Raw genomic sequence first — 23,325 nt, 5'->3', positions numbered from 1 at the left:
TGATTCGAACTAGCTCTAGGCAAGCAAATTGATATTCCGCTCGTTGATAAACTGGGCACTGTGACATTCTGCGCGATACAAGACCGCCGAACGTCTAAGGCAATTGCGGAGGATTCGTTCAGAAAAAGTAGAATCCCCCACCGGATTTTTAGGTTGGTATGTTGCAGAGTCTGAAACGGAAGTTCAAGGCAATCCGTATGGTTTACATACTCCATGATCGCGTAATAAAAAAAGACGCCTTTAAGTGACCACATGCCAAATTACGTCAACACTCAAAATTTTTCGCAATGCCGACCGCCAATAGAAACACAGAAGTGTCCTGCGGTGTCTCAAGAGGCTATCAGCAAAAACAAATTTTGCGGATAACAATCGAACAGTTGTCCGTACCAGAACGTAGTTAAATAGTCTAAGAACTCTTTTCTCTCTTTATCTTTCGTTATTTACAGTCAGTGATCTAAAGCACAAATAGCTGTTTTCTAGATTATTTAGAGCAGACTATTGGAGCCAGGGTACCTGGCAAGGGTCACTTGCCGACGACGCGACGGTAATTGCAACATTCAGTATTAAACAGCATGTCATTTTTCCCGTTCTGTGTGGTTAAAGACAGAGTAACATTAAGCAGAATCACAAAACGCTATTTCAATTCATTTGAGTAACGCCTCTTAGTTTCTTATATATGTTTTTTTTTCCATTCGCATTTTCCCATCCGCCATCCACACCTGCCATCTGCAGTCATCCGGTCCACGTTTTACAGACACCCGGACGTTTTGCCTCAACCAATTCTAATCTTTTTTTCCCCAAATTTTTTTCTGGCCGAATCAGGCTGGTAGCAATTCTTGTTTGGGAAAACTTTTTTCCAGTCTCATGGTAAAAGAATAAGCTTTCAGAGTGTGTTGTTTTGAGTCACAATCAGCGTTGTGTTGCTAATTTATTATGCAGGAAATTGGATGTCATTTACATTTTTGACGTCTTGTCTCCCGTTAAATTCAATTCTAAGAACTCAGACTTTTCACCTTTTTAAAAGAAAGCATAGCAAAAATATCAATTAATAGTGTAAGAAATCGTTTCTCTACGTTACTCATTATTCTTTTGAAATAATGGAGTGGACTAAAATGTTAAGTAGTCATAAATAGTCAAGCTCGAGAGAGTAAATTTTTTGTATCGATTGTAAATGTCCACTCTTGCGGTCGACTATTCACCATTGCGAGTCTTCGTTTATTTAGCTATTTAAGAAACCATCTCGGTGATTTTAGAGCAGTAGCATAACACGAACTAACTCGGAACAAATATGGTTTTACTTAAAGTAAGTTTCTAATTTCAATTGATTCTCAAAGCTTACAATGCTCTTTTGCATAGTGGATCGATCTGCACCACGTATTACACTAAAATGATACATTATTTTTGCAGTGTTTAAATACCCACATCTAAATATGAAGGGTGGGGCAAAGGGGGGGGGGGGGGAGTTGAAATAGATCTAAAAACCTCTTCCCTTTCTAATGGCTTCAATTTTCACTTAGCAACTGCTCTCTGGTTTTTTTTTCCCGGAAAACAAGTCTGATGAAAAACCTTTTTGTTTTTTCACGTTTACAGCGTTCCTTCACTTAAGATAAACTCAGGGCGTTTCTTGCCCAGGTGCATCTTTCCCGAACATCGAAGTTAGTTCCATTTCTTCCTAGTAACTCGCAATTTTTAATCCGTTGAATCCGCTACGTTTAATCAGATGTAACTGATCCTGAAAAAAATCTAAAATATTATTTCGTTTTTGTCACAAATTCAATTATTTGTTTTTTCACTCACTTATTTATCATAAAATTTAAAAGTCAGCTTTAACCGCTACTATTACCAAAGCAAATAGTATTTGCTATTTTATACGTATTTTAACTGCTTAAGTATTATAAAAAGGTGACGCTATCGTAAAATATTAGTCTAAAAATTGCCCACTAAAATTCAGAGAAATGCGCATCATAGTAAAGCTTAAGACTGTTTGAAGACACGTCAGTCTTGACTGCTTGACTGCAATGCCGCGACATTCCAACTAAATAATAGGAAATAATAGGAGGCGAAGAAACCACCATGTGAAAGTCAGACTGTTTTGAATTCTAACAGCAATCGACAGCCAACCTATAGGTTAGTTACTTTAAAGCAATTTAGTTTGCAGCTAAAGCAAACTTTCCCTAATTACGTATGAAGTACTTACTCTTAATTTAAAGAAAAAAAAGCTTGAAAAGCTCTTGCATCTAGCTTAAAAAACGTTAAAGGCTACTGACTTTAGCAAATTACCCAATCATCGCAGTAACTGACACCTTACAAATGACTTATTCACCAAGCTAAAGACTCGATTTGAACGGCCGAAATCCTCCCGAAAGATCTAAAATGAGCAACTACTACTGACTAACTATTATATTAAGCAATCAAATGATGGAGTTTCAAGCTTGGTCAGTGTTGAATCTAGTTCTTCAAGCTGAGTGTTTTTCCACCTCAAACTCATTGAAAGACTGCAATTCAGCTACGCACGTATCACCAACATCACTTGGATTAACCTGTGAGCTCCTCTTTGCGGAGTTTCCATTGTTTGTAGATGGGAAAACCCTGTTCACCTTCCTTTTGAATCGCTCTCTAATCTGCAGATAGACAAGCAAAGTGAACAAATAACGGCACCGATAGACATGGAAAGTAAGAAAATGAACCACTCTCACGGTATATTCAAGTTTAAAACCTCATTATATACACCATATGTATAATTAAACTTACCTGACTGTTTCGCACACAGTGAAGAACGAAAATCAGGAAACCCTTTAACAGAAAAAAAGAATGTTTTTCAGGCCAGTTTCGTTTTGTGATTGCGACTTGGGGTACCTATATTGAAGTTTATTTTCTTAAAGTCCCAAAGAACAACAAAGAGAATCAAATTATTTCTTGACTTGTAAGAATCTAATAGACAGTGGCATCGCTTTTTTCCTTTTCTTTTAATTTTTATCCTCTTTTGTCTGTGTCACATTTACAAATATCGCATCAACACCCTACGATTTATAATTATAAAGTAATCTCGACACTCAATGTGGATAATCTCATGTATGAAACTATAAAGTGGTAATATTTGATACTCACCTGAGTAGAGTTGAGGATAGTAAAAATGTAGGAAAAAGCTTTGTGTAGTGGCGACAGAAGACCAAATAACCACGTGATACCCAACAGGGGAATCATCACCATGCATGCTCTAATGCCAACTCTGAAGGACGAAAACTTGTTGATCAATTGATTGCACATCACCCTCACAAACATTTACGGTACCCAGAATTTCTTTACCCTAATTAATAACAACAAGCTCCTGAGGAAGTTAGACGTATTCGATTGTAAGGATTCTTAAAGATTTCACCCAATCTCTGGCAGGAACTGGAAACTTTTTTCCCTCTCTTTTTTTAAATTTAATTAAGAGCCCTTTCTCACCGTAACTGTTGACTTTGCTGGTCTCCTGTTGGCTGCATTCTAGTCATCTCCCTTATGACTCGTGTGAGTATCAAAATGTTGATCTGATAAAGGAGTAGATAAATTAAAAGCTTGTATTAAGGTATGGCTATTACACATTTCAAGTCTTATATCAGAATCACCAATTTGAGTAAGCCGAATCAGAAACTTACCACTTCAATTGCAATCACAAATGTGACAAATATCCATATCAAATTGTTTGCTGAGGATATCCAACAACTTAAAAGGGGAAAGATAACAAAACAATAAAAAAATTGGCAGCGTAAGATCTGCAGTCAACGTAATTCGTAAGAAATTACAAAGCGAACAATACGCGGGCGCGCGTAGATAAGGAATTTCTCTTCGAGCGTTTGACTCGATAGCTCACGACTGGGCCCAGCGAACGATTGAGATGTCGAGTTGAACACGAGGAGATAAATTTCATATCTGCATTTCATATTTTCAAATTTCATATCTGCAAGCGAAAAACAGAAAGCTGTCCCGAAAGGATAAATGATATGAGAAGGACTTTGAGGTAAAGTTAATAAAAATGTCAAAGCAAATTAAAAGAAACATCAAAACTTCAAGAAAAAAATTAATAATTTAAGGGAAGAAATAGAGGAGAAAAAAAGAAAAAAACATAAGCCTCGTACAATTTGTCGCTGGTGTAACTCTGTATTCCTTCTTTTCCGGCAGCGATGCACAGTGAAATGGCCACCATAACTAAGGGAAAACCTATCACGAAATTATAAACCAATCAAGGCGACTCAATAAGATAAAAATTAAATTAGTTAAAAAACAATTAAAAGCAGCTTATCGTTAGTTCAACCGTATAATCAAAATACCCCATGACATGACGTGATACATGTGCATCTTGGTGTTGATGTTATAAACCTTTACAACAAACAGATAGAGATAAATTCCCTCGACCAGCATCCAACAGAAAGCGGCCATCAGAAGATACTGCATGATAACTGCTACTATGACACACACAGCCTGCACAGAGACGTAAAGAAAAAAAATATTTTTTCATTTCAATGTTTTGTTTGATCATAATATATTTAATTTAATTGAAATAATGGAAAAAAACCTCCCACCTTGTTCTCTGTGGCGTTTATTCCGGAGAGAAAAAATATTTGTCCAGCTCCTAAAGCCACAGCAAGACTGACGCGTATTTGAGACAGAGGCTGACGAACATCTCTGTTAAAATCAAGATATTAGAGCAGCAACAACAACACACACACACACAAAACCAAACAAAAAAACAAAAGCAAAAAAAAAAAATTAAGTGAAAGCAAGAGAGAGCAGTTAGGCAGATGAAATTGGACAGTCACTGATAACGAGTGATGTCCAAAACATTGGGTACGGATTAAGTTTCTAACTAGCACCAAGGCATTCCCTTTATTATTTTTTCTTTTTTTTTTGGGGGGGGGGGGGGGAGAGGGGGTATGAACATTACACTGGCTTTATTTATTTACCACATCTTCCAAGGTATTTAAGGATGTTCTTCCTGATAATTTGATTACAGTACTCACGTAAGGAAAGAATATAAAATTATTGTCGAAAGTATTCCGATGATGGAAAGGCTTAGCCCCACATACGTGATGATCTCCAGGATAGCTACGTCGTTCTCGGAAAGCTGCGTCAAAAACAAAAGCAAAAGGAGGCAATACTTAAATTAACCATACGGACCCATTATCAGTTTGGAAACAAAGTAAAAAACAATGATAATGATAATGATAATAATAATAATAATATTAATAAAGCTACCTTAGTGCTACCGCTGAAGTCAACTAAGACAGCGAAATGAGTCAAATGATTGCAACTGCAAACCGTTTCTTCTGAATTGCTCCTCGAATGATCCACATGACAACCTTCCTCTGAAAACCCATCTGGACTAAAAACAAAGGAATATTACAATATAAGAAATAACAATAACGATTTTCTTTCTCAGAGGGCACGGTAACAAATCCTACGATCTGATTGGTTGTTTCCAATCTCTGCCCAAAGCCACGGTGACGATTACACTGATTACCGAGTACGTCATTACCTTCCATGGCATTATTCGTACATGTATTTCATTTTGCCGGCTGGGCAATATTTTTACGGCAAAAAGCCATAAGGCTTTTACCACTGACCTCGCAAATGAGGGTTTGACTGATAATCTCCAGTTTCTACACTCAACTTTAGACTAAACCCAAAAAATGATGGAGTTCCAAAGCATATTTAACAACATCTTTGTTTTTACCTATTTTTGAAACCACTCCAAAACATGCAGTGTTGTTCTTCTTTAACGACCTGAAAATACAGTTTACACGTATTTCTATTAAATCGATCCAACATGACACAGATGGAACGCGCTCATCTTTCTGTATTTTTGCTGTTACCTGAAGGTTTCTGAACTTCAAGATGGCATCTCGTCGTAATTTTTCAGGTTTGGGATTCATCGCTGCCGTCATTATTCTGGTGTTAACATACCTGCAGAGAAAGTTTTGCAAAGCATCACACTGCATTTATATGTAAATGCATGATGCAGAAGCCCACTTAATCATTTTTATCTTCGATGTAAAACGGTGATAATGAAAACTAACTTTTTTGTGTGACTTTGAGAGTTTATTGTGTGGTAGAGAAAACTTAACGGTTAGTAAAATTTCTTCAAATGAGCTTCAAAATGGACTTTAGTCATGGCCTTCTTTTTTGATTGTTAAAGTTCTTATCATACCACTTAATAGGCTTCTCCTTATTTTGATTGGTTAAATTTGATATGGCATGCCATATAATTCAATACATGCACGCTAAGCACGAACCAAGTTGCAACTATTTCATCGTTTAACGTCACCTAGAAGTGTTAGTTTCTTTCCTAGTGGATTGATTTCTCAGCAGTAATTCATGAAGATCCTTGTACACACACCCCACAATCACTGACCCTATGAAGAAAACAACCAGAGTATGGAAAAAAAGTCCTTCTAACGCCAAACGATGGGGTTAGTCTTAGTATAAACATGTTCGAAATGGTGATCGATCAAGTTCCCCTCTCTTTCTTTCACCAAAGAACTTATTAAGTTATAATACAGTATGGGCCATAATTTGTTTGACCCATTTATTTTGGCATTTGATAACCCAACTGGCTAAACTACCTCATTGTTCCTTTATCATTCTGAATAAACTATTTGAACCCAAGACTCCACTGGAATAGATCAACTAAAATGCTTTCGTTGTTTTTTACTTTCCTATGACGTCAGTGAAAACACAGAAATGTTGTGCGTACTAATTATCATTAATTCAAGCAATTGACCCTACATTCTACTTGTTAAAGGGCGAAATCATCTACTTTGAATTTTGGGAGAACGTTCAACTAAGGTTTATATATCACGAGATGGGCGTGAGTGATTGGCAAACAGTCCAGATTAAACGTGATTATTCTCCTAGCTTCCTGATAGGGTCATCACGTCGGTTTAACGTCTTTTGCTTTTATAATATAAACGTCAATTTTCTATGGGTTTACCTGAGCAATAAACGAAAGGTTTTTTGACCATTCGGGGTGCAGATATTTTCTCAGCTGTTTTGAGATGTTTAATGATTGACAAATAGTAAACTGATACGCAAAACCATCTGAGTTTTAAATAATAGAGTAAATATTAAAGAGAAAAAATGCAATTCTATGATTTAGAGCTTAAAATGTGGTTAACGCAAACCTTTTTCAGCAAAATCATCCGAGGATATATTAATGCTGACTTCCCATTCTTCCCCCTTGAGGAAGAAGTCAGTTGCATCATGGCGGTAGCCAATTTGAATACCCAAAACTGTCAGAAGAACGCGAAGATGTTAGATGATGATTTGAATTCAAAGAGATGATTGTGGCATATGCAGATCCTCTTCTTGAAGGTCTACACACAGTTCTACGCTATGATTTTTCAAACGCCATTCGGGTTTATTTGAAATATATTATTGTACTAAGATCGTACTCACAAACTCAAAAGAGGAAATAAAAGCAAAATTTTATCAAAACGAAAATCACTTCTCGTCAACTGTGCTTCACCCTTCTTCGTGCACCTAATTGCATCAAGCCAGACGAATTTTATGTGCCTTCGACTACTTCCATGAGCCTTTCAAGAATTCACTTGTATCACTTAATATCTAAGGCCAGGCGGCAGAAAGACCATTCGGGTAGACAATTGGACAGTAGGTCAGTTACCAATAAAAAAATATTAACTCACCCATTGTTTGGCTTGTGATCGCTGCAGAAGGATTCGTTCCATTTAGATGGTATTTACCATAGTTAAGGGCAAATTCCTCGAAGGCGACTGCCACCTTAAAGATGGATTCTCTTCTTGTTTCTTCTCCTCCATCATTAAGTTGGCCTTTAATGGGTGTTGTGATGTTCATAAAATTATCGATAAAGTCTTCAAATACACGCATAGCCTCCTTAAAGGACCAAAAAGTTAACTTTAATCGTGTCGAACGTTATCACAATGAGAAAACAAAAGCGCACATCATAAGACTTGAACTGATTGGATATTGTATGATTTAAAAAGGAGCGTTTTAACAGAACATCATTACGCAAATGAGCCACTCATCTTTTGAGGAGGTATACTTTCCTATATTATATTCTCTTGATGCCAGTAAAAATACTGTATTGTCATGCTTTTGTCCCTGTTTAAAACGCTTGTGCAGCTTACGAACTGCAGCGTTGCACAAGTAACTCCTTTTAATTACGGCACATTTCATATCTACAAGTAATCTTAATCTTGTTATAAGGAGATATAAGTGCATTCATACCTTCAAAGAGTTATTTCTCCTGCTATCTATTTCACCAAGTTTAGAAACAGAACCATTTGCCTGTGGTAAAGAAAGACAAAAGCGTTGAAGAATGGCAGAAATTATGAAAATTATTGTTACAAAAGAAATAAAAGGAGAACCTAGGAAACATACCAAATTCTTAAGTACTTCTAACGTAGATGTCCAAATTGACGATGGCGGAGACGACGATGCTGCTGCCTGTAATGATGAAGATGCTGATGATTTTGTTGATATTGATTCCGATTCTGCTGTTGTTGTTGCTTCTGCTCTTGATGACGATGACGATATTGAAGAGGATGGCAATGGTGATGGTGAGAGTAATGATAATGGGGATGACGACGATGACTGCAAGTGATCTGTATGTTGAAGTAAAAGCTAGATATCAAAACAACAATGAACTAAAATTGAAAAGCAATGATAGAGCGCAAAGAACTTGGAATATGAACAATGAAGAAAGAGCTCACCAAGTTTAGAAACAGAACCATTTGCCTGTGGTAAAGAAAGACAAAAGCGTTGAAGAATGGCAGAAATTATGAAAATTACTGTTACAAAAGAAATGAAAGAAGAACCTAGGAAACATACCAAATTCTTAAGTACCTCTAACGTAGATGTCCAAATTGACGATGGCGGAGACGACGATGCTGCTGCCTGTAATGATGAAGATGCTGATGATTTTGTTGATATTGATTCTGATTCTGCTGTTGTTGTTGCTTCTGCTCCTGATGACGATGACGATATTGAAGAGGATGGCAATGGTGATGGTGAGAGTAATGATAATGGGGATGACGACGATGACTGCAAGTGATCTGTATGTTGAAGTAAAAGCTAGATATCAAAACAACAATGAACTAAAATTGAAAAGCAATGATAGAGCGCAAAGAACTTGGAATATGAACAATGAAGAAAGAGCTATTCTATTTTAAGACTCATTGACATTCAATCGTGAAAAAACAAATTTTTACGTTAAGTTTACTCACCCCAAGTATGAGATTTATCTTTTCGTTGCACTGTTGAAATTTGAGTTGAGAAACCTTGACTCGCCGTTGACGGAGCAGATGAAATGAAATTTGACCGGTATGAATCGGAAGAGCTGCAGAAGCCCCTTAAACATTTTGAGCATGTGCAGCGTTTATCTCCGCCGTCGTCGGTAGAAAAGATTCCCTGCGTGAGAGGATATGAGTCCAAAGACGACATGAGACTTCCACAATATTTACCATTCCCAGAGCATGTAACCCTACCTTGAGGGCTGGTTAACCAGGTTCTAGTGATATGACATGTGACAGCGTCGCAGGTCTGTGTACAATCAATTGCGTTACAATGCATATTGCACATTTCTACTTCATTTTTGCATTGCTGTTTTCTGCATTGTTCCCCTCTGCAGTTCAGTTTGCATGTTTTTGCGTTGCAAGTTTGTTCACAATCCCCTCCGCTACATTCCAAGTACATTTCACAAAAATCTCTTTTATCATAGCACTCCTGTTTCTTACATTGACCCCTGCTGCAGTTCAGTTTGCATGTTTTAGCGTTGCAAGTTTGTTCACAATCCCCTCCGCTACACTCTAGGTTCATTTCACAAAAATCTCTTTTATCATAGCACTCCTGTTTCTTACAATGACCCTTCTTGCAGTTTAATTTGCATGTTTCAGCGTTGCAAGTCTGTTTACAATCCCCTCCGCTACATTCCAGCTTCATTTCACAATAATTTCTTTTACCATGGCACTCCTGTTTCTTACATTGACCCCTGCTGCAGTTCAGCTTGCATGTTTTAGCGTTGCAAGTTTGTTCACAATCCCCTCCGCTACACTCTAGGTTCATTTCACAAAAATCTCTTTTATCATAGCACTCCTGTTTCTTACAATGACCCTTCTTGCAGTTTAATTTGCATGTTTTAGCGCTGCAAGTTTGTTCACAATCCCCTCCGCTGCAATTCAGAACCATTTCACAGTCTTGGACGAGACTTTTGCACGTTTGTTTGCATCCTTTTCCCAGGCAAGTACAAGAAGAAGCGTTGCTATCAAGCAGATGGCAATAATAATCGTCATTAGTACACTCCAAGTCAAACACATCGTTGTTGCAAACGTTACCGTGCACCCAAAAGCCTGAAAAAGAGAAAATAATCCTAAGAATAAATAGAGAATAATACATGGGCGCGCGTAGATATGGAATTTCTCTTCGAGTGTTAAACTCGATAGCTCACGTGTGAGCGCAGCGAACGCGTGAGATGTCGAATTGAACACGTGTAAGCAGCTGATTGATTATATCAACACACGTGCAAAAATATGATATTTCTTCACGTGTGTTCTTACAGCTTTTCTCAGGGCCGGAAATCCTTTATAACACCGTAGTTTATGTGATAAATTTAGACAATTACAATAATCATATAATATATAATAGACAATAGTTCAATGAGCCCTCCCCCTCCCCCGCCAAACGAAAATAGAAAAAATTAGCAGATTTATGAAATTATTGAATAAATCTAACGTAGAACTTTCATAATATCTACTATTTTAGTATGATGTGAATAAATATATATCATTTATAGCAATTAACCTTCTATTTGCAGCAAGTATTCTGCCATCCTGAAGCTGTTAGGCCTCACTGACTGATTTGCAAATTAAAAAATGTATATATTTATCTACTTGTTATTGTTTTTTTTTTTTTGTAATAATTTTTGCAAGGGTAGAGCGTTACTTCAGGCCATTTTGCAGGTTGCCCTGGTATGATTACAGATTGACGCCGTGTTTCCATAACTACGCGTAAAGCCTTAGAATCGAGAGAATGATATGTTATTTCTGAGTAGTAAGAATATTTCCGCTCAATGGCGCTGAGTTGCAATTGTTAACTTTTGTTTATTCAACTTAATGTAAGATGAAAATGAATGAATAACTGAAATAAAAAAAGATTTATAAACATTGAAAAGGAAGTATAGAAAACTGCCTTTCCCTTGGACAAGAGGACTTGAAATGGTGTTATTAAGCTAGTAGGCTCAGTAATTTGTTACAGATGAAGAGACAGCTGAATGTCAAATATATCTTTTGTCATTCCTGAATTCGCATATCCTCATTTGCATTTTTGCGCAAAAATTATTTATTTTCATGATGGACCCCTAAGTCAAATCAGACTTAAAGCTTGTGGCACAGGAATACATTGTAAAATTAGTTCCTTTAAATATTTTCTTGAAATAACTTAGTCTTGGCTTCCTTATGGATGTTGGTTTGATTAGCTGGGATGAAGAGCAAACTTTTCTAAAACCATTCTAGCATTCTTTGGTGGTCTCACCCAACGCTTTTCGGAGAGCCATAAGAGCGCCTCCTCTAGGTATACTTGTGATAAATATTAAACAAAAAATCTCTTTTGACAAAAACTTTGATACTCACTCAGGAGAGCACTTGATAACAGGAGTGTTCCCCATATCTGGCAACTTCTATTCATCATCATTTTTTTTTTTGTTGTGTAAGTTGAGCATCTGTCAGCTGAACTAAACACAGCCTTTTGGCAAATTTTCTGTGGCTCAGGATCGGTTGATATTTTCTTTCTCAGTGAGGAAGGCTTGTGAGAATTCTCTCTTCAGAGATATTTGAAAGATCAGTCTTATGATGTTGTTTTGACCAGAACCAGCTGCCTAATGTAAGCATAAGCGGGAAATTGAATGTCATGCAAATCATTGACGTCAGATCTTTCTGCTTAAATTCAGTGATATTTCCCCTTTTTGCATCCGTTTGAAATTTAGGTAAAACAAATACGATTAATATAAAATTATCATTTTAACAAACTTTCTCATGAGAATATTTAGAACTCTCTCCATAAATGTTAAATTCATGTGAGTATTCATGTTAATCGCAAATAATTAATGGCCATTGCCACCCTTTGCTTATTTCGTCACTTAACAACGATAACAGAAGGGCTTTTTAGAGCTCTTACATCACAGAAGTCGCTTCGAGATAATTACTGCTCGGCAAGTGTACCATAGGAGATTGCTTTACCTTTTATTGATATTAGTGCCCGTATGCTGCAGAGATGAAGATCCCGCCTGTTTACGCAATGCACCACAAATCTTCTTTATCAATTATACACAAAACTTTTTTGGTCTATCAAAATTTAGGCATAGTAGTTCAAATTGCTTTATTAGGTATGTGGGTTTTTTTTATCTTCACTGCATTAAAGTTTCATCATCCAACTCACAATGACGAAGCATTCACGCTATACTTCGTGGAGTCACGCATAAAATTGTAGACAGTAATAATTTATTATGTTTAAAAACGCAAGCAATAGTTCAAGAGTTTTCTGATTGTCTGCTTTCTCCAATCGCTTTGACGAAGGGCTAACGCTCGAAACGTCAGCTTTTTTTACTCTTTACGGTGACCAATATACGTTTTCAACCCAGTTGTTAACAATAAATTACCTGCTCCTCAAAAAGTGACCGGTTCATAACTAACAGCTAATTATGTATGTTTTTTAATGAACCACCTATTTCAGACTACCCCTGGGAATTCCAAAAGAAAAAAAAGAGAAAAAATCTGAGAAGAACAGAAAAGAAAATATGAGGCGATAAAATTAACATAAGGCAGGTGCAGTTTGAACAATTTTTGGAAACTATGATCTTTATCGTGAATTCGAACAGCTCTTTCGACGTTCCCAACGTTTTCTTTTTTTTGTATGTAAGTGCAATTTTGCCTTTGTAATGAATGCGATCACTTTTATCAAAACCTTCGAAACACCGATGATATTTTTTTCACCTCTCAATCATAATTAAACACATTTTTTTTTTGTGTAAACACGTATCTTTAAAAAAAATTATCTGCATGTAATGGCCATAGCTATTGCAGACACGTAACTCGTTTTATTTGCGTTATTCTAAGGCATGCAGATTAAGTTTTGAATTTGGGGAAAAAAATGGAGTTTTTAAAGTCTGACCAAAATTAAAACTTGTGCTCCAACTTGACCACGTTGCATCTGTTTTATGATCAAGAAAGCTGTTTTAACTGGTCGGAGCGTCCGTTATTTGTTATTTCAAATATTTGCCATCTTTTAGCAAGCTATGTCTTTTCTATGTTTCAGTAGCCTGATAAAAGTGCAAAGACGAATAAAAAACCCGTGACGCAGCTCAAATGGATTTTGAAGAGTCTCCCAGGCAACCCTCTCCCTCGATTTAGCTATTTCTGAGAAATACGAGCGAATCTTAAACTTTTCATTCTTGTTTACATATTCCCGCCTAAACAAAGCTGTCAGCTATTAATGAAAAATAAAATGTTTCAGGCGACCATCCATGGCCATAGTAAATCGGTGGATCATTGCGGCGTGTAACCTTAATCTGTGGGTATGACCTATACACCTAGATCTTATTCCCTAAACACTCTTTTGTTTTGGTTTACGTTTACGTTTACGTGTGTGATTTTTCAGTTCAAATTCATTGTAAGACTGCAGTTCAACTGCCTTCACATAGCAAAATCACTCATGTTAACATGTGAGTTCTTCTTTGTGGAGTTTCCATTGGTTGCAGATGGGAAAACAGTGCTAACTTTTCTCTTGAATCGTTCTCTTATCTGCAGATAGATAAGGAAAGTAACAAAAAAAGGCACTCAAATTCATGCAAGATTTTGAAACTTCTGCTCTACACAATCTTTTTTCCGTATAAAACTTACCTGGCTGTTTCGTACACAGTGCAGGGCAAAAATCAGAAAACCCTTAAAAAGAAAGACAGGTTTTCAAGATCAGTCTTTTTTTTTTATAATCGATTCTTCCAATATCTCAGAGGTAAATGAAGTAAATAAGGATAACATAAAGGCGGAAACAATTTTTTTTATCCATTTTTTCTTTATTATTAGTTTTATCCTATTATGTATTTTAATAATTATTGTAGCAAAGGTCATCTGACCATACTGAAATAGTCTGATTGTATATCATCTCTGGACACTTTGTATGGATATTTTTATTGATGAAATCACGTACCTGAGTAGAATTAAGGATGGTAAAAACGTAGTTGAAAGCTTTGTGTAATGGTGTCAGAAGACCAAATAACCATGTGACACCCAGCAAGGGAATCATAACCACGCATGCTCTAATGCCAAGTCTAAGGACGACAACAGTCTAAGATATGGGATTCTTAAAAGATCAATTGCAAATATCGTTAAAAGGATGATTTAGAAATTTGATATGATCTTCTTTTTTTTTTTTTTTACGTAATTTGGAAGATCCATCATACCGTATTTGCAGAATCTGCTTGTCTCCGGTTGGCTGCATTTTGGCCATCTCCCTTGTGACTCGAGCGAGTATCAAAATGTTGATCTTAAAGAGGAAGATATGAATAGAATTTTGTAATGAAGTATGGCTGTTGCACACAGTCATTCACAATAATGTCAAAAGAAAACATTTATTCAAATGCAAAACTTACAACTTCAATAATAATGACAAATGCGACAAATGTCCAGATCAAATTGTCATTTGAGGACATCCAGCAGCTAAAGGGGAAAAAATGGGGGAAGAAAGATGAAAAGAGAAAAATTAGGTCCCACAATATTCCTGATCAGCTTTGTATGTTACTTTCTAAAGTAACATTCGTTCAATGAAAGAAACTGTAGTTCGTAGGCTGGCCTATGAAGATTAAGCTCGTAAGAAGGAGATTAATGAAAATAATAAGGATAGGTAGGATATATAATCACATTAGAGCGAAACAAACTTTAAAAATTGAACAAACAAAATTAACAAAAATGAGTAATAAAAAGTTAAGATGTGCCCTTACTATTCATCGCTAGTATAGCTCTGTATCCCATCTTTTTCAGCAGCGATGCTCAATGAAGTGGCAACCATAATGACTGGCAAACCTATCAAGAAATTTAAGAGTTAATAAGCTTGATATAATTAGGTAACAAAATAATCCCTAACAATGTTTGATAAATTCAACCGAAAAATCAAAATACCCCATGAAATGACATGATACATGTGCATCCTGGTGTTGATGTTGTAAACTTTCACAACAAACAGGTAGAGGTAGATTCCCTCGACGAGCATCCAACAGAAGGCGGCCATCAGGAAATATTGCATTATAGCTGCCACTGTGACACAAATAGCCTTCAAAAGAAAGGGGGAAATACCTTTTTTCACATTTCATTCAAGGAGGATGTCTTCGAATAAAAACCACGTATGGTAGAGAGCCACCCACCGTTTTTTCTGTAGCTTTTATTCCAGCAAGAAAGATTATTTGTCCAGCTCCAAGGGACACAGAAAGACTTAGTCGTATTTGAGACAGTGGTTGTCGAATATCTCTGGTGAAAATTAAACACGTATTGATGTTAATATGTATATAAATAAAAGTATGATAAATCAGCAGAAACGCAAAGGAAGAGCGAGGTCAAACAAATCAAGTAACCATTAAAGGTAGGAACAACATACAAACAAACAAGCACTGAAAACCAAACGTGATATGAATAGCGACTTATAAATTTTACAACATAGTGAGTGTATGGAAATTGTAAAAAACATTGCCCATAAATTATTGTTATGTTTATTTCGAAATTTTTTTGAAGCGACTGAAAATATATGATGGTTGACAGCCTCTTGTAGTGGGTGTTGCTCACCATTTGTTGAACGCCGGTATTATTTAACGTCGTTAGTTCTGTTAGAAAATAAACCACTGATTACTTAGAAATAGCACTCACGTGAGGAAAAAGTATAAAGTTATTGTGGACAGAATTCCTATGATGGAAAGACATAATCCCACGTATGTGATGATCTCCAGAATAGTGACGTCCTTGGATGAGAGCTATGGCAAAGTTAGAATGAACAGTGGATTAATTGACCCAACACACTTATCACGAAGAAGAAAATTACAACAACAGTAAAAAAATACCTCTGGGCCACCGCTGAAGTCAACTAAGACAGCAAAATGAGTCAGATGATTGCATTTGCAAACTGTGTCTTCTGAGTTGCTCTTTATTGGATCTACATAACAACCATCTCCTGAAAACCCGTCTGGACTGAAAAAAAGAGTTTATGTTTTTGAATAACAATTCGGAGTTTCGAACATCATTCAGAGTGCTGACTCCCTTCGAATTGGCATTTAATGACTAAAAGTTATGAGTATGTGATTATTGTTACTTGCATATTTTTTTCCCAGTTACTGATAACTTAAAGGTAAGAATTCACCTTTGGTTGTCCAAAACATTTGTTATTGTTACTGAAAATGTCTTCTGAAATTCAGGGCTACTTACGCTCCGAATAACCGTTCAACTGATACTTTCCAATTTTCTGCTGAAATTTGGACCCAAATAGCAGATGATTTTTTAACAAAAATAGATAGTGGCTACTTTTTACCTCTTGCTGAGGCCACTCCAAAACATACAATGCTTCTCTCCTTCATCGACCTAAAAGAGATGTTATTTACTTTTGAACTAACCCAACGCAACGAAGATGAACTTAGTCAAGCATTCAGTGTTCATTATGTTACCTTCAAGTTTTTGAACTTCAAGATGACATCCTGTTGTAATTTTTCGGGCGCGGGATCCAAAGCTACAGTCACTATCCTGGTATTCACATACCTGTAAAGAAAATCGTGTCCTAACAATCTCTAAGATAATTTATTCACTATGCGCCTATTGAATTGTGGATTCTCTTCGGAAATGACGCATTGCATGATCATGTAACAGTTTGAACTTATTTTAGCTGTAAATGTCACCTTGAATTGCCATTTTCTTTTTCGATGTCTTGATTTGTTTGAAGTAATTCGTGGAGTTCTCTGTAGACACACCCTATTACGACTGATCCTAATAAACAAATGATCAAGCAAACAAACATTTCAAAGTTTATAGCGGGCGTAATTCAAATTAAAAAACTCTGGAAACAAAAAACAAAAATACAAAAAAAATTACCCCAGTAAATTACTCATTTTTAGAAGTATTAAGATTATGAAATACAAAATAAAGAAACAGAAGGATGTACTTTAAAGATGAAACAAACCATTCTCCGCAAAATTTGCAGAGGAAATATTAATGGTGGCTTGCAATTCGTTCTCCTCGAGAGAGAAGTCGGTCGTATTCTGGCGGTAACCTTTCTGAATACTTAAAACTGTCGGAAGAAAGTAAACAGTAGTTGGCAATTAATTGGATTTAGGAAATTGCAGAAACATGATACAAGTGGTTACATTTATCAAGAAACTTGAATTTGTACATAATTCACAGTGTACTAGTAACTAATCACCTATTCACATCAGTAAAACATGTCTCAGTTCAACCGGGTAACTAAATTAAAATCAGAAGTAGAGAACTGAAAAAACAGATTTTCCATAGGATTCAAGTAGTCGCTAACTTATAACCGTTTTAACAAAACAGCTTTAACCCTTTAACTCCCAGAAGTGATTCTCCCAATAATATCTATGCACTATTTAGCAAACAAGTAATGAGAATATTTGCACTTATCAGGTAGAAGCTGCTATCTTGATCTAGCACCAAGTTCTTATAACTAATTTACAAGGAAATGTGTAGCAGCTGGAGGGGAGAATTAACCATCAGATCTTGTGGGTTAAAGGGTTAAAACGTGAAAGTAATCAAATATGTGAAAGATCGTTCACTTTTAATTTCTCTAAATATTCAAATTTCGGATATTGAAACAAAATGTTAAGCAGGAGATTTTCACTATTTGCAAATTAGGCCCCTAACCTCATTCCTATTCAGACGCATTAATTTGACCCAAGGAGCAGTGAGACCATTCAATTAGAGAAAAGCTCGATAGATCAGTAAGTGATAGACAAATTTCATGAATCTAAAGTGGGGTTGTATTTCAACTTACCCATTTTCTGGCGCACGATCGTTTTTGAAGGCTCTGTTCCACTCAGATGGTATTTACCGTAATTAAGAGCAAATTCCTCGAAGGCGACTGCCACTCTAAAAACGGATTCTGTTACTGCTTTAACCTCTCCTACACCAAGTTCTCCTTTATGAGATTTTGAAAAGTTAATATACCGATCGGTGAAGTCTTCCAACAAACTTATTGCCTCCTGTAATTGCAAATGAAATACTCTTCATCAATGTTACAGAAAATCAGGTGTCTTACAATCCAATAGCATCAACAACGTACAACTAATAGAGAAGGAAAAAGTTGGTCAGAAATTACTTCCCCCACTAGTTCTCGCTTTGTAAAATAATGCTTATTGAACAGAAAGAATTTGTGGATTTTTTATCACCATTAGTAACCTGGGTCAGCGTCAGAGGTCAGTGGACTCGGGCGAAAATCGGTTATATCAGGCTGTTGTTTCGCCGCTCAACTTAGTCTCCTCACGTTTTTTTCTATAGCTTGCCTCACGTTTTCAGTGCTCATCTACGGAAATTAATACCTTGAACAAGCTTAACCCTCATTGAGAGAGCTGTCGTTTCACAGGTCCCTGCGTCTTTTTCATGGTGTTTCTAAACCTAATCCTCTGACTTGAATTCCTTTGAATATCTATTTCTGCGTTTAAACGATTAATGTCAATTATCAAGAATAGCAATGAAATTTAAGATCAAAATTAAAGATACATAAGTCATTAGTTAATTCAGATACCTGCATGGAGCTGTTTCTGCTGATTTCTATTCTACTAAATTCAGAAACAGATGCGTTTACCTAGGATGAAAAAAGTTATCAAAGTTGACGGACGAACACAGAGTTGAAACTTGCGAACAAAAAGATATCATCAACTCTCTCGTAAGCAACCACTCTCAGAAATTGAAAAAAGAGTTCGTTAACAGAACTCTCCGCCTACGGAAAATTTTTGCTATAAGCGGACACAAAAGAAGAGTAGGGGATGCCCGCTGACGGGTGAGTGTTAATATTAGACAAACGGGCAGCATGCTCTCTCACAGGCAAATGAATATTTCATCAAACGGATCCTTTCTATTCTGTTGCTCTGTAAAGGGACATATTTTCGTTGAAAAATATTTTATCGCCAAGAGGCCATTAGTATGCATCGCTTGTCCGATGAAGAGAGAATGAAAACAAAGGAAAAATTCAATTTCCACTTTAAAAAGTGTCCGCGTCCGCTTACGAGAGAGTGTCCGCTTACAAGAAAGAGAGAATACAGAATCTAACTGGGAAGCATAAACGGGAATAGAAGAAACAATTTAGAGAGCTGTCCGCTTACGAGAGTGTTCGTTAGCGGAGAGTTTACAGTTAAAATAACTTTCAATACGTACCAGTTTCTCAATGCTTTCCAACGGCGATAACGGAGTTGTCCGAGGTGGAAATGACGATGACGAAAGCGACGGTGGTAACGAAAACGATAATGATGACGATAACGACGATGGTGATGGTACCAATACTAAAAATGATTTCGGTGATGATGATAGCAAAGGAGCTGTATATGAAAATAAAAAGTCATGGTCAAAATTAATTCAGACAATCTCAAATTATGCTTCAATCAACTACTAGGAGTTTGGAACACGAGAAATCTAAGTGGGATATTTCATGTAGGGGTCTTAACAATTTTTGGTGGAGCAAAAAATTCTGACATTGTTCTCATTATATTTATTTGTACAAGTATTATAATTGTGAATGAAAGTGATCCTCGCAGCAATGTGCACGACTTAGGCAGTAGTGAAAATAAGGCCTGAAAAAAATTTAGGCCTGTACGGGATTTGAACCCATGACCTCTGCGATACCGGTGCAGCGCTCTACCAACTGAGCTAGCAAGCCAACTGGGAGCTGGTCATGTTGGTTCTGAAAAAACCTGTGAAGTGATGAATAAACGGTTGAGAATAAGAATAAGGCCTGAAAAAAATTCAACAACATCATGACCAGCTCCCAGTTTAGCTCAGTTGGTAGAGCGCTGCACCGGTATCGCAGAGGTCACGGGTTCAAATCTCTGAATTTTTTTCAGGCCTTATTTTCACTACTGCCTAAGTAGTGCACATTACTGCGAGGATCACTTTCATTCATGTCTTTATCCGCAGTTCAAATATATGACTTTCATACATTCTTAACCAGTATTATAATTATTGTTATTATGGTTATTTTTATTAATATCATCATTATTCGACCATCAGAGTCTCAAGGATTACTCAACAATATTCACGGAGCCTGAGGCGAATAACTGTTTTAGAATAATTGCTGAGCTGCTTTCAAATTCTGTTCTAAATTTGATTTGCTTTTATGACCACTCTGCTACAGTTGTTTTGATTACTCGTATGGAGATGAGCAGTTAGTATCCACTGTAATGAAACAAGTTTATCTAATTTATTATCGTCCTCGTCGTTGTCATCATTATTATTGGTATTATTTGTATTATCATCATCATCATCATCATCATCATCATTATTATTACTGTTATCTTTTCATCATTTTCGGTCGAGGGCAGTCACTGCAAGCCTGGTAATTTTGTTTACCTTGTACTGTTGAAGTTGGAGTTGCGATAACTTGTATTGTTGTTATCGAGGCTGATTTTACGACGTTGGACGTGTATAAAATTGAAGGGCTGCAGTCACTATTGAGCCGTTTGGAGGCTATGCATCGACCACTTCTGTAACAGTTGATATCAAAGCTTCCCATGCTGCATTGCATCATAATGTGTTGATAACATGTGCCATTACCACTTCTGCAGATCTGTTTAGTTAATCTATTCCTGGGCCCATACCTTGTCATGTTACATGTGTGAGCATGACACGTCTGTTCACAAATAATCCCATTGCATTGCATATTGCATTTATCTAATTGCCTTTTGCAATCCTGGGTACAGTTTTTTCCGCTGCATTGCATATTACAACTTTTTACCAGTGCGTTGCAACGCTGATTACATCTTTTCCCGCTGCATGTTACATTGCATCCTTTCGCTTGCCCGCTGCAACGCTGATCACACCCTTCTCCATTACATCGCAAAATGCAGTCTCCTTCTCCGTTACAAAGCTGATTACACACTTCTCCATCACTGCATTGCATTTTGCAACTCTCTTTTCCTTTGCAATACTGCTTACACTCTCTCCCACTGCATTTCATATTACATCTTTTTACTTGCCCATTGTAACGCTGAGTACAATTTTCCCCGCTGCATTGCATATCGCAGTCTTCTTCTGCGTTGCAATACTGGTTACACTCTTCCCCGCTGCAGTTCATTTTGCATCCTTTCGCTTGCCCGCTGCAACGCTGATCACACCCTTCCCCATTACATCGCAAAATACAGTCTCCTTCTCCGTTACAAAGCTGATTACACACTTCTCCATCACTGCATTGCATTTTGCAACTCTCTTTTCCTTTGCAATACTGCTTACACTCTCTCCCACTGCATTTCATATTACATCTTTTTACTTGCCCATTGTAACGCTGAGAACAATTTTCCCCGCTGCATTGCATATCGCAGTCTTCTTCTGCGTTGCAATACTGGTTACACTCTTCCCCGCTGCAGTTCATTTTGCATCCTTTTGCTGGCCCATTGCAACGTTGAGTACACTTTTTTCCACTGCATTGCATAATGCAATATTCTTTCCCGTTGCAAAGCTGATCGCAATCTCCTCTGTTGCAATCCATTTTGCATCTTTCTACTTCTCCGATGCAGCGCTGAGAAGAATTGTTTCCGCTGTATTCTAGATTACATTTTTTAGCCATACAAGTTTGCTTACCATTCTCTTGGCTACATGTCAGATTACAAGTATAATTCCCATGTTTGCAAATCTGCTCGTTTGAACCGCCCGTCGGGGTGCATTCTCCTGTACACGGGTCGTTACTTCCGTCGCATTCCTGATGACCCAACGCTAAGCCTGACAAATAATCATGATGGTGAACTGAAAATAATAAAGTTGACTCACAAATTTTACTGAATCAATTAACAGCTATGCACAACCCTTAGATTAATTCCACATCGAATACTCTTTGACACTTCCATAAAACAACATCATAGAAATATCTACCTTATTGGTACCTAAATTCGTAGGTCTTTCATTTCGCCTTTTGGGCGATTGAAAAAAAAAATCGCCAAATCAAAGACCTGCGAATGAAAATCAAAGCGAAATTTAGATATGCGAAATAAGCTCTCTTGAGAAAATTCAAGTCGCTGACTAAAAGAATAAATTTGTAACACCAAAACATATAAAGGATATGTACGCATCGACAAATACTAAAATTATTAGCTGGTAACTTCTATTTTGTATCTTTTGCTCTGAAATGACGTTAACTTGCAAAGAAAGATTTCGCTCTATTCGTATATATTCCTCAGAATACTAGGACGCGTGAATCACGAAAGTCAATGCCCCTTTGTCATATTTGCCTTTTGAAATCGCCAAAATATAACCCCGCGATACAGCTCCTCGCCAATATTGCGAAATTAATTTCCCGCGAAGTTTCAGTTCATGCCTTACTTTATCCTTTTTTAGCAACAAACATCCGACCATCATGAAGCTCAGTATTTAATGTGACTGAGCGGGTAATCAATAACTTCGCTTACAAATCAAACTGGTTTCTCCAACATTTAATACTGCATATGAGATTTTTAATACATTTTTTCTTCAAATTTGACATTTAGTTATCTACTCCAAATTTGCTAAGACAGGCGGCTCTTAATCGTAATTATGTCTTGGGTCAAACATGATGTTTTTTGCATTTTCATTATTCACAGAAGTAACTGCCCTTATGAGACTAGTTAGTGAGGTTTAACTGGTATCTTTTTTTTCCTAGTTGTTGAGAAAAATATCTACTTCGTGTTGAAAATCGTTTTTGTATAGTGGAGTTGACTTTTCTACCGCCGTTTACTCAACTAATTGTAGGAAGTTTATAAATTAATGATAATGTTTATGCTAGCGATTTCGATCAAAAGTGGACGGGAAACAGATGAAGAGAATCTGCATATTCTTTCAAGAAGACCCGAGTAGGGGCTTTTAAGTGCCTACTGCTTCAGCAATATGTTCATTAGCATGGGGAGTGGAGAGCTAGGTGTTAACCATCCATTTACCTATTCCAGAATTGTCATAGCTTTGATCTCAAAAATCGTGCTTAAATTACTCCTTCATTTGCATCTTTGCGCAAGAGTTTCAAATCAGCACGGAGGACCTTGTGTTTAACCAGACTTAAAAGTAATTAAGTAGCTTAGTTATGGTATGATACGCTGGTTTA

General features: G+C 36.8%; 2 protein-coding genes across 4 annotated transcripts; both read right to left on the bottom strand.

Annotated features, from left to right (window-relative positions):
* Positions 1 to 781: 781 nt before the first annotated feature.
* On the bottom strand, positions 782 to 11,862 carry LOC131776916 (adhesion G-protein coupled receptor D1-like). 3 transcript variants are annotated; one of them, XM_066166234.1, is made up of 21 exons: positions 11,643 to 11,862; positions 9,243 to 10,364; positions 8,848 to 9,071; positions 8,730 to 8,754; positions 8,398 to 8,621; positions 8,245 to 8,304; positions 7,683 to 7,890; positions 7,161 to 7,268; positions 6,305 to 6,392; positions 5,853 to 5,943; positions 5,714 to 5,763; positions 5,236 to 5,362; positions 5,001 to 5,104; positions 4,563 to 4,665; positions 4,311 to 4,461; positions 4,119 to 4,200; positions 3,639 to 3,705; positions 3,448 to 3,530; positions 3,109 to 3,229; positions 2,752 to 2,793; positions 782 to 2,621 (listed from the first exon to the last, which is right to left on the bottom strand). In XM_066166234.1, exons 1-21 carry the CDS (start codon positions 11,701 to 11,703, stop codon positions 2,457 to 2,459), a joined length of 3,306 nt encoding a protein of 1,101 aa, XP_066022331.1. In that variant the 5' UTR covers positions 11,704 to 11,862; the 3' UTR covers positions 782 to 2,456. The 3 variants fall into 3 exon arrangements, 2 of the variants coding, with proteins under 2 accessions (XP_066022331.1, XP_066022332.1); XM_066166235.1 differs by having other exon boundaries at positions 8,863 to 9,071; XR_010717427.1 differs by lacking the exons at positions 782 to 2,621; positions 2,752 to 2,793; positions 4,311 to 4,461; positions 4,563 to 4,665 and having other exon boundaries at positions 3,179 to 3,229.
* Positions 11,863 to 13,700: 1,838 nt separating this feature from the next.
* LOC131776915 (adhesion G-protein coupled receptor D1-like) lies at positions 13,701 to 22,607 on the bottom strand. Its single transcript, XM_066166538.1, has 19 exons — positions 22,598 to 22,607; positions 20,613 to 22,001; positions 19,425 to 19,585; positions 18,796 to 18,855; positions 18,046 to 18,253; positions 17,218 to 17,325; positions 16,937 to 17,024; positions 16,709 to 16,799; positions 16,576 to 16,625; positions 16,112 to 16,238; positions 15,921 to 16,024; positions 15,425 to 15,527; positions 15,183 to 15,333; positions 15,005 to 15,086; positions 14,657 to 14,723; positions 14,468 to 14,550; positions 14,215 to 14,335; positions 13,908 to 13,949; positions 13,701 to 13,808 (listed from the first exon to the last, which is right to left on the bottom strand). Exons 1-19 carry the CDS (start codon positions 22,605 to 22,607, stop codon positions 13,701 to 13,703), a joined length of 3,153 nt encoding a protein of 1,050 aa, XP_066022635.1.
* Positions 22,608 to 23,325: the final 718 nt, after the last annotated feature.

Source organism: Pocillopora verrucosa, chromosome 5, assembly GCF_036669915.1.
Source record: "Pocillopora verrucosa isolate sample1 chromosome 5, ASM3666991v2, whole genome shotgun sequence".
NCBI classification, from domain to species: Eukaryota; Metazoa; Cnidaria; class Anthozoa; order Scleractinia; family Pocilloporidae; genus Pocillopora; species Pocillopora verrucosa.
This window is presented reverse-complemented; position numbering and strand designations above follow the sequence as displayed.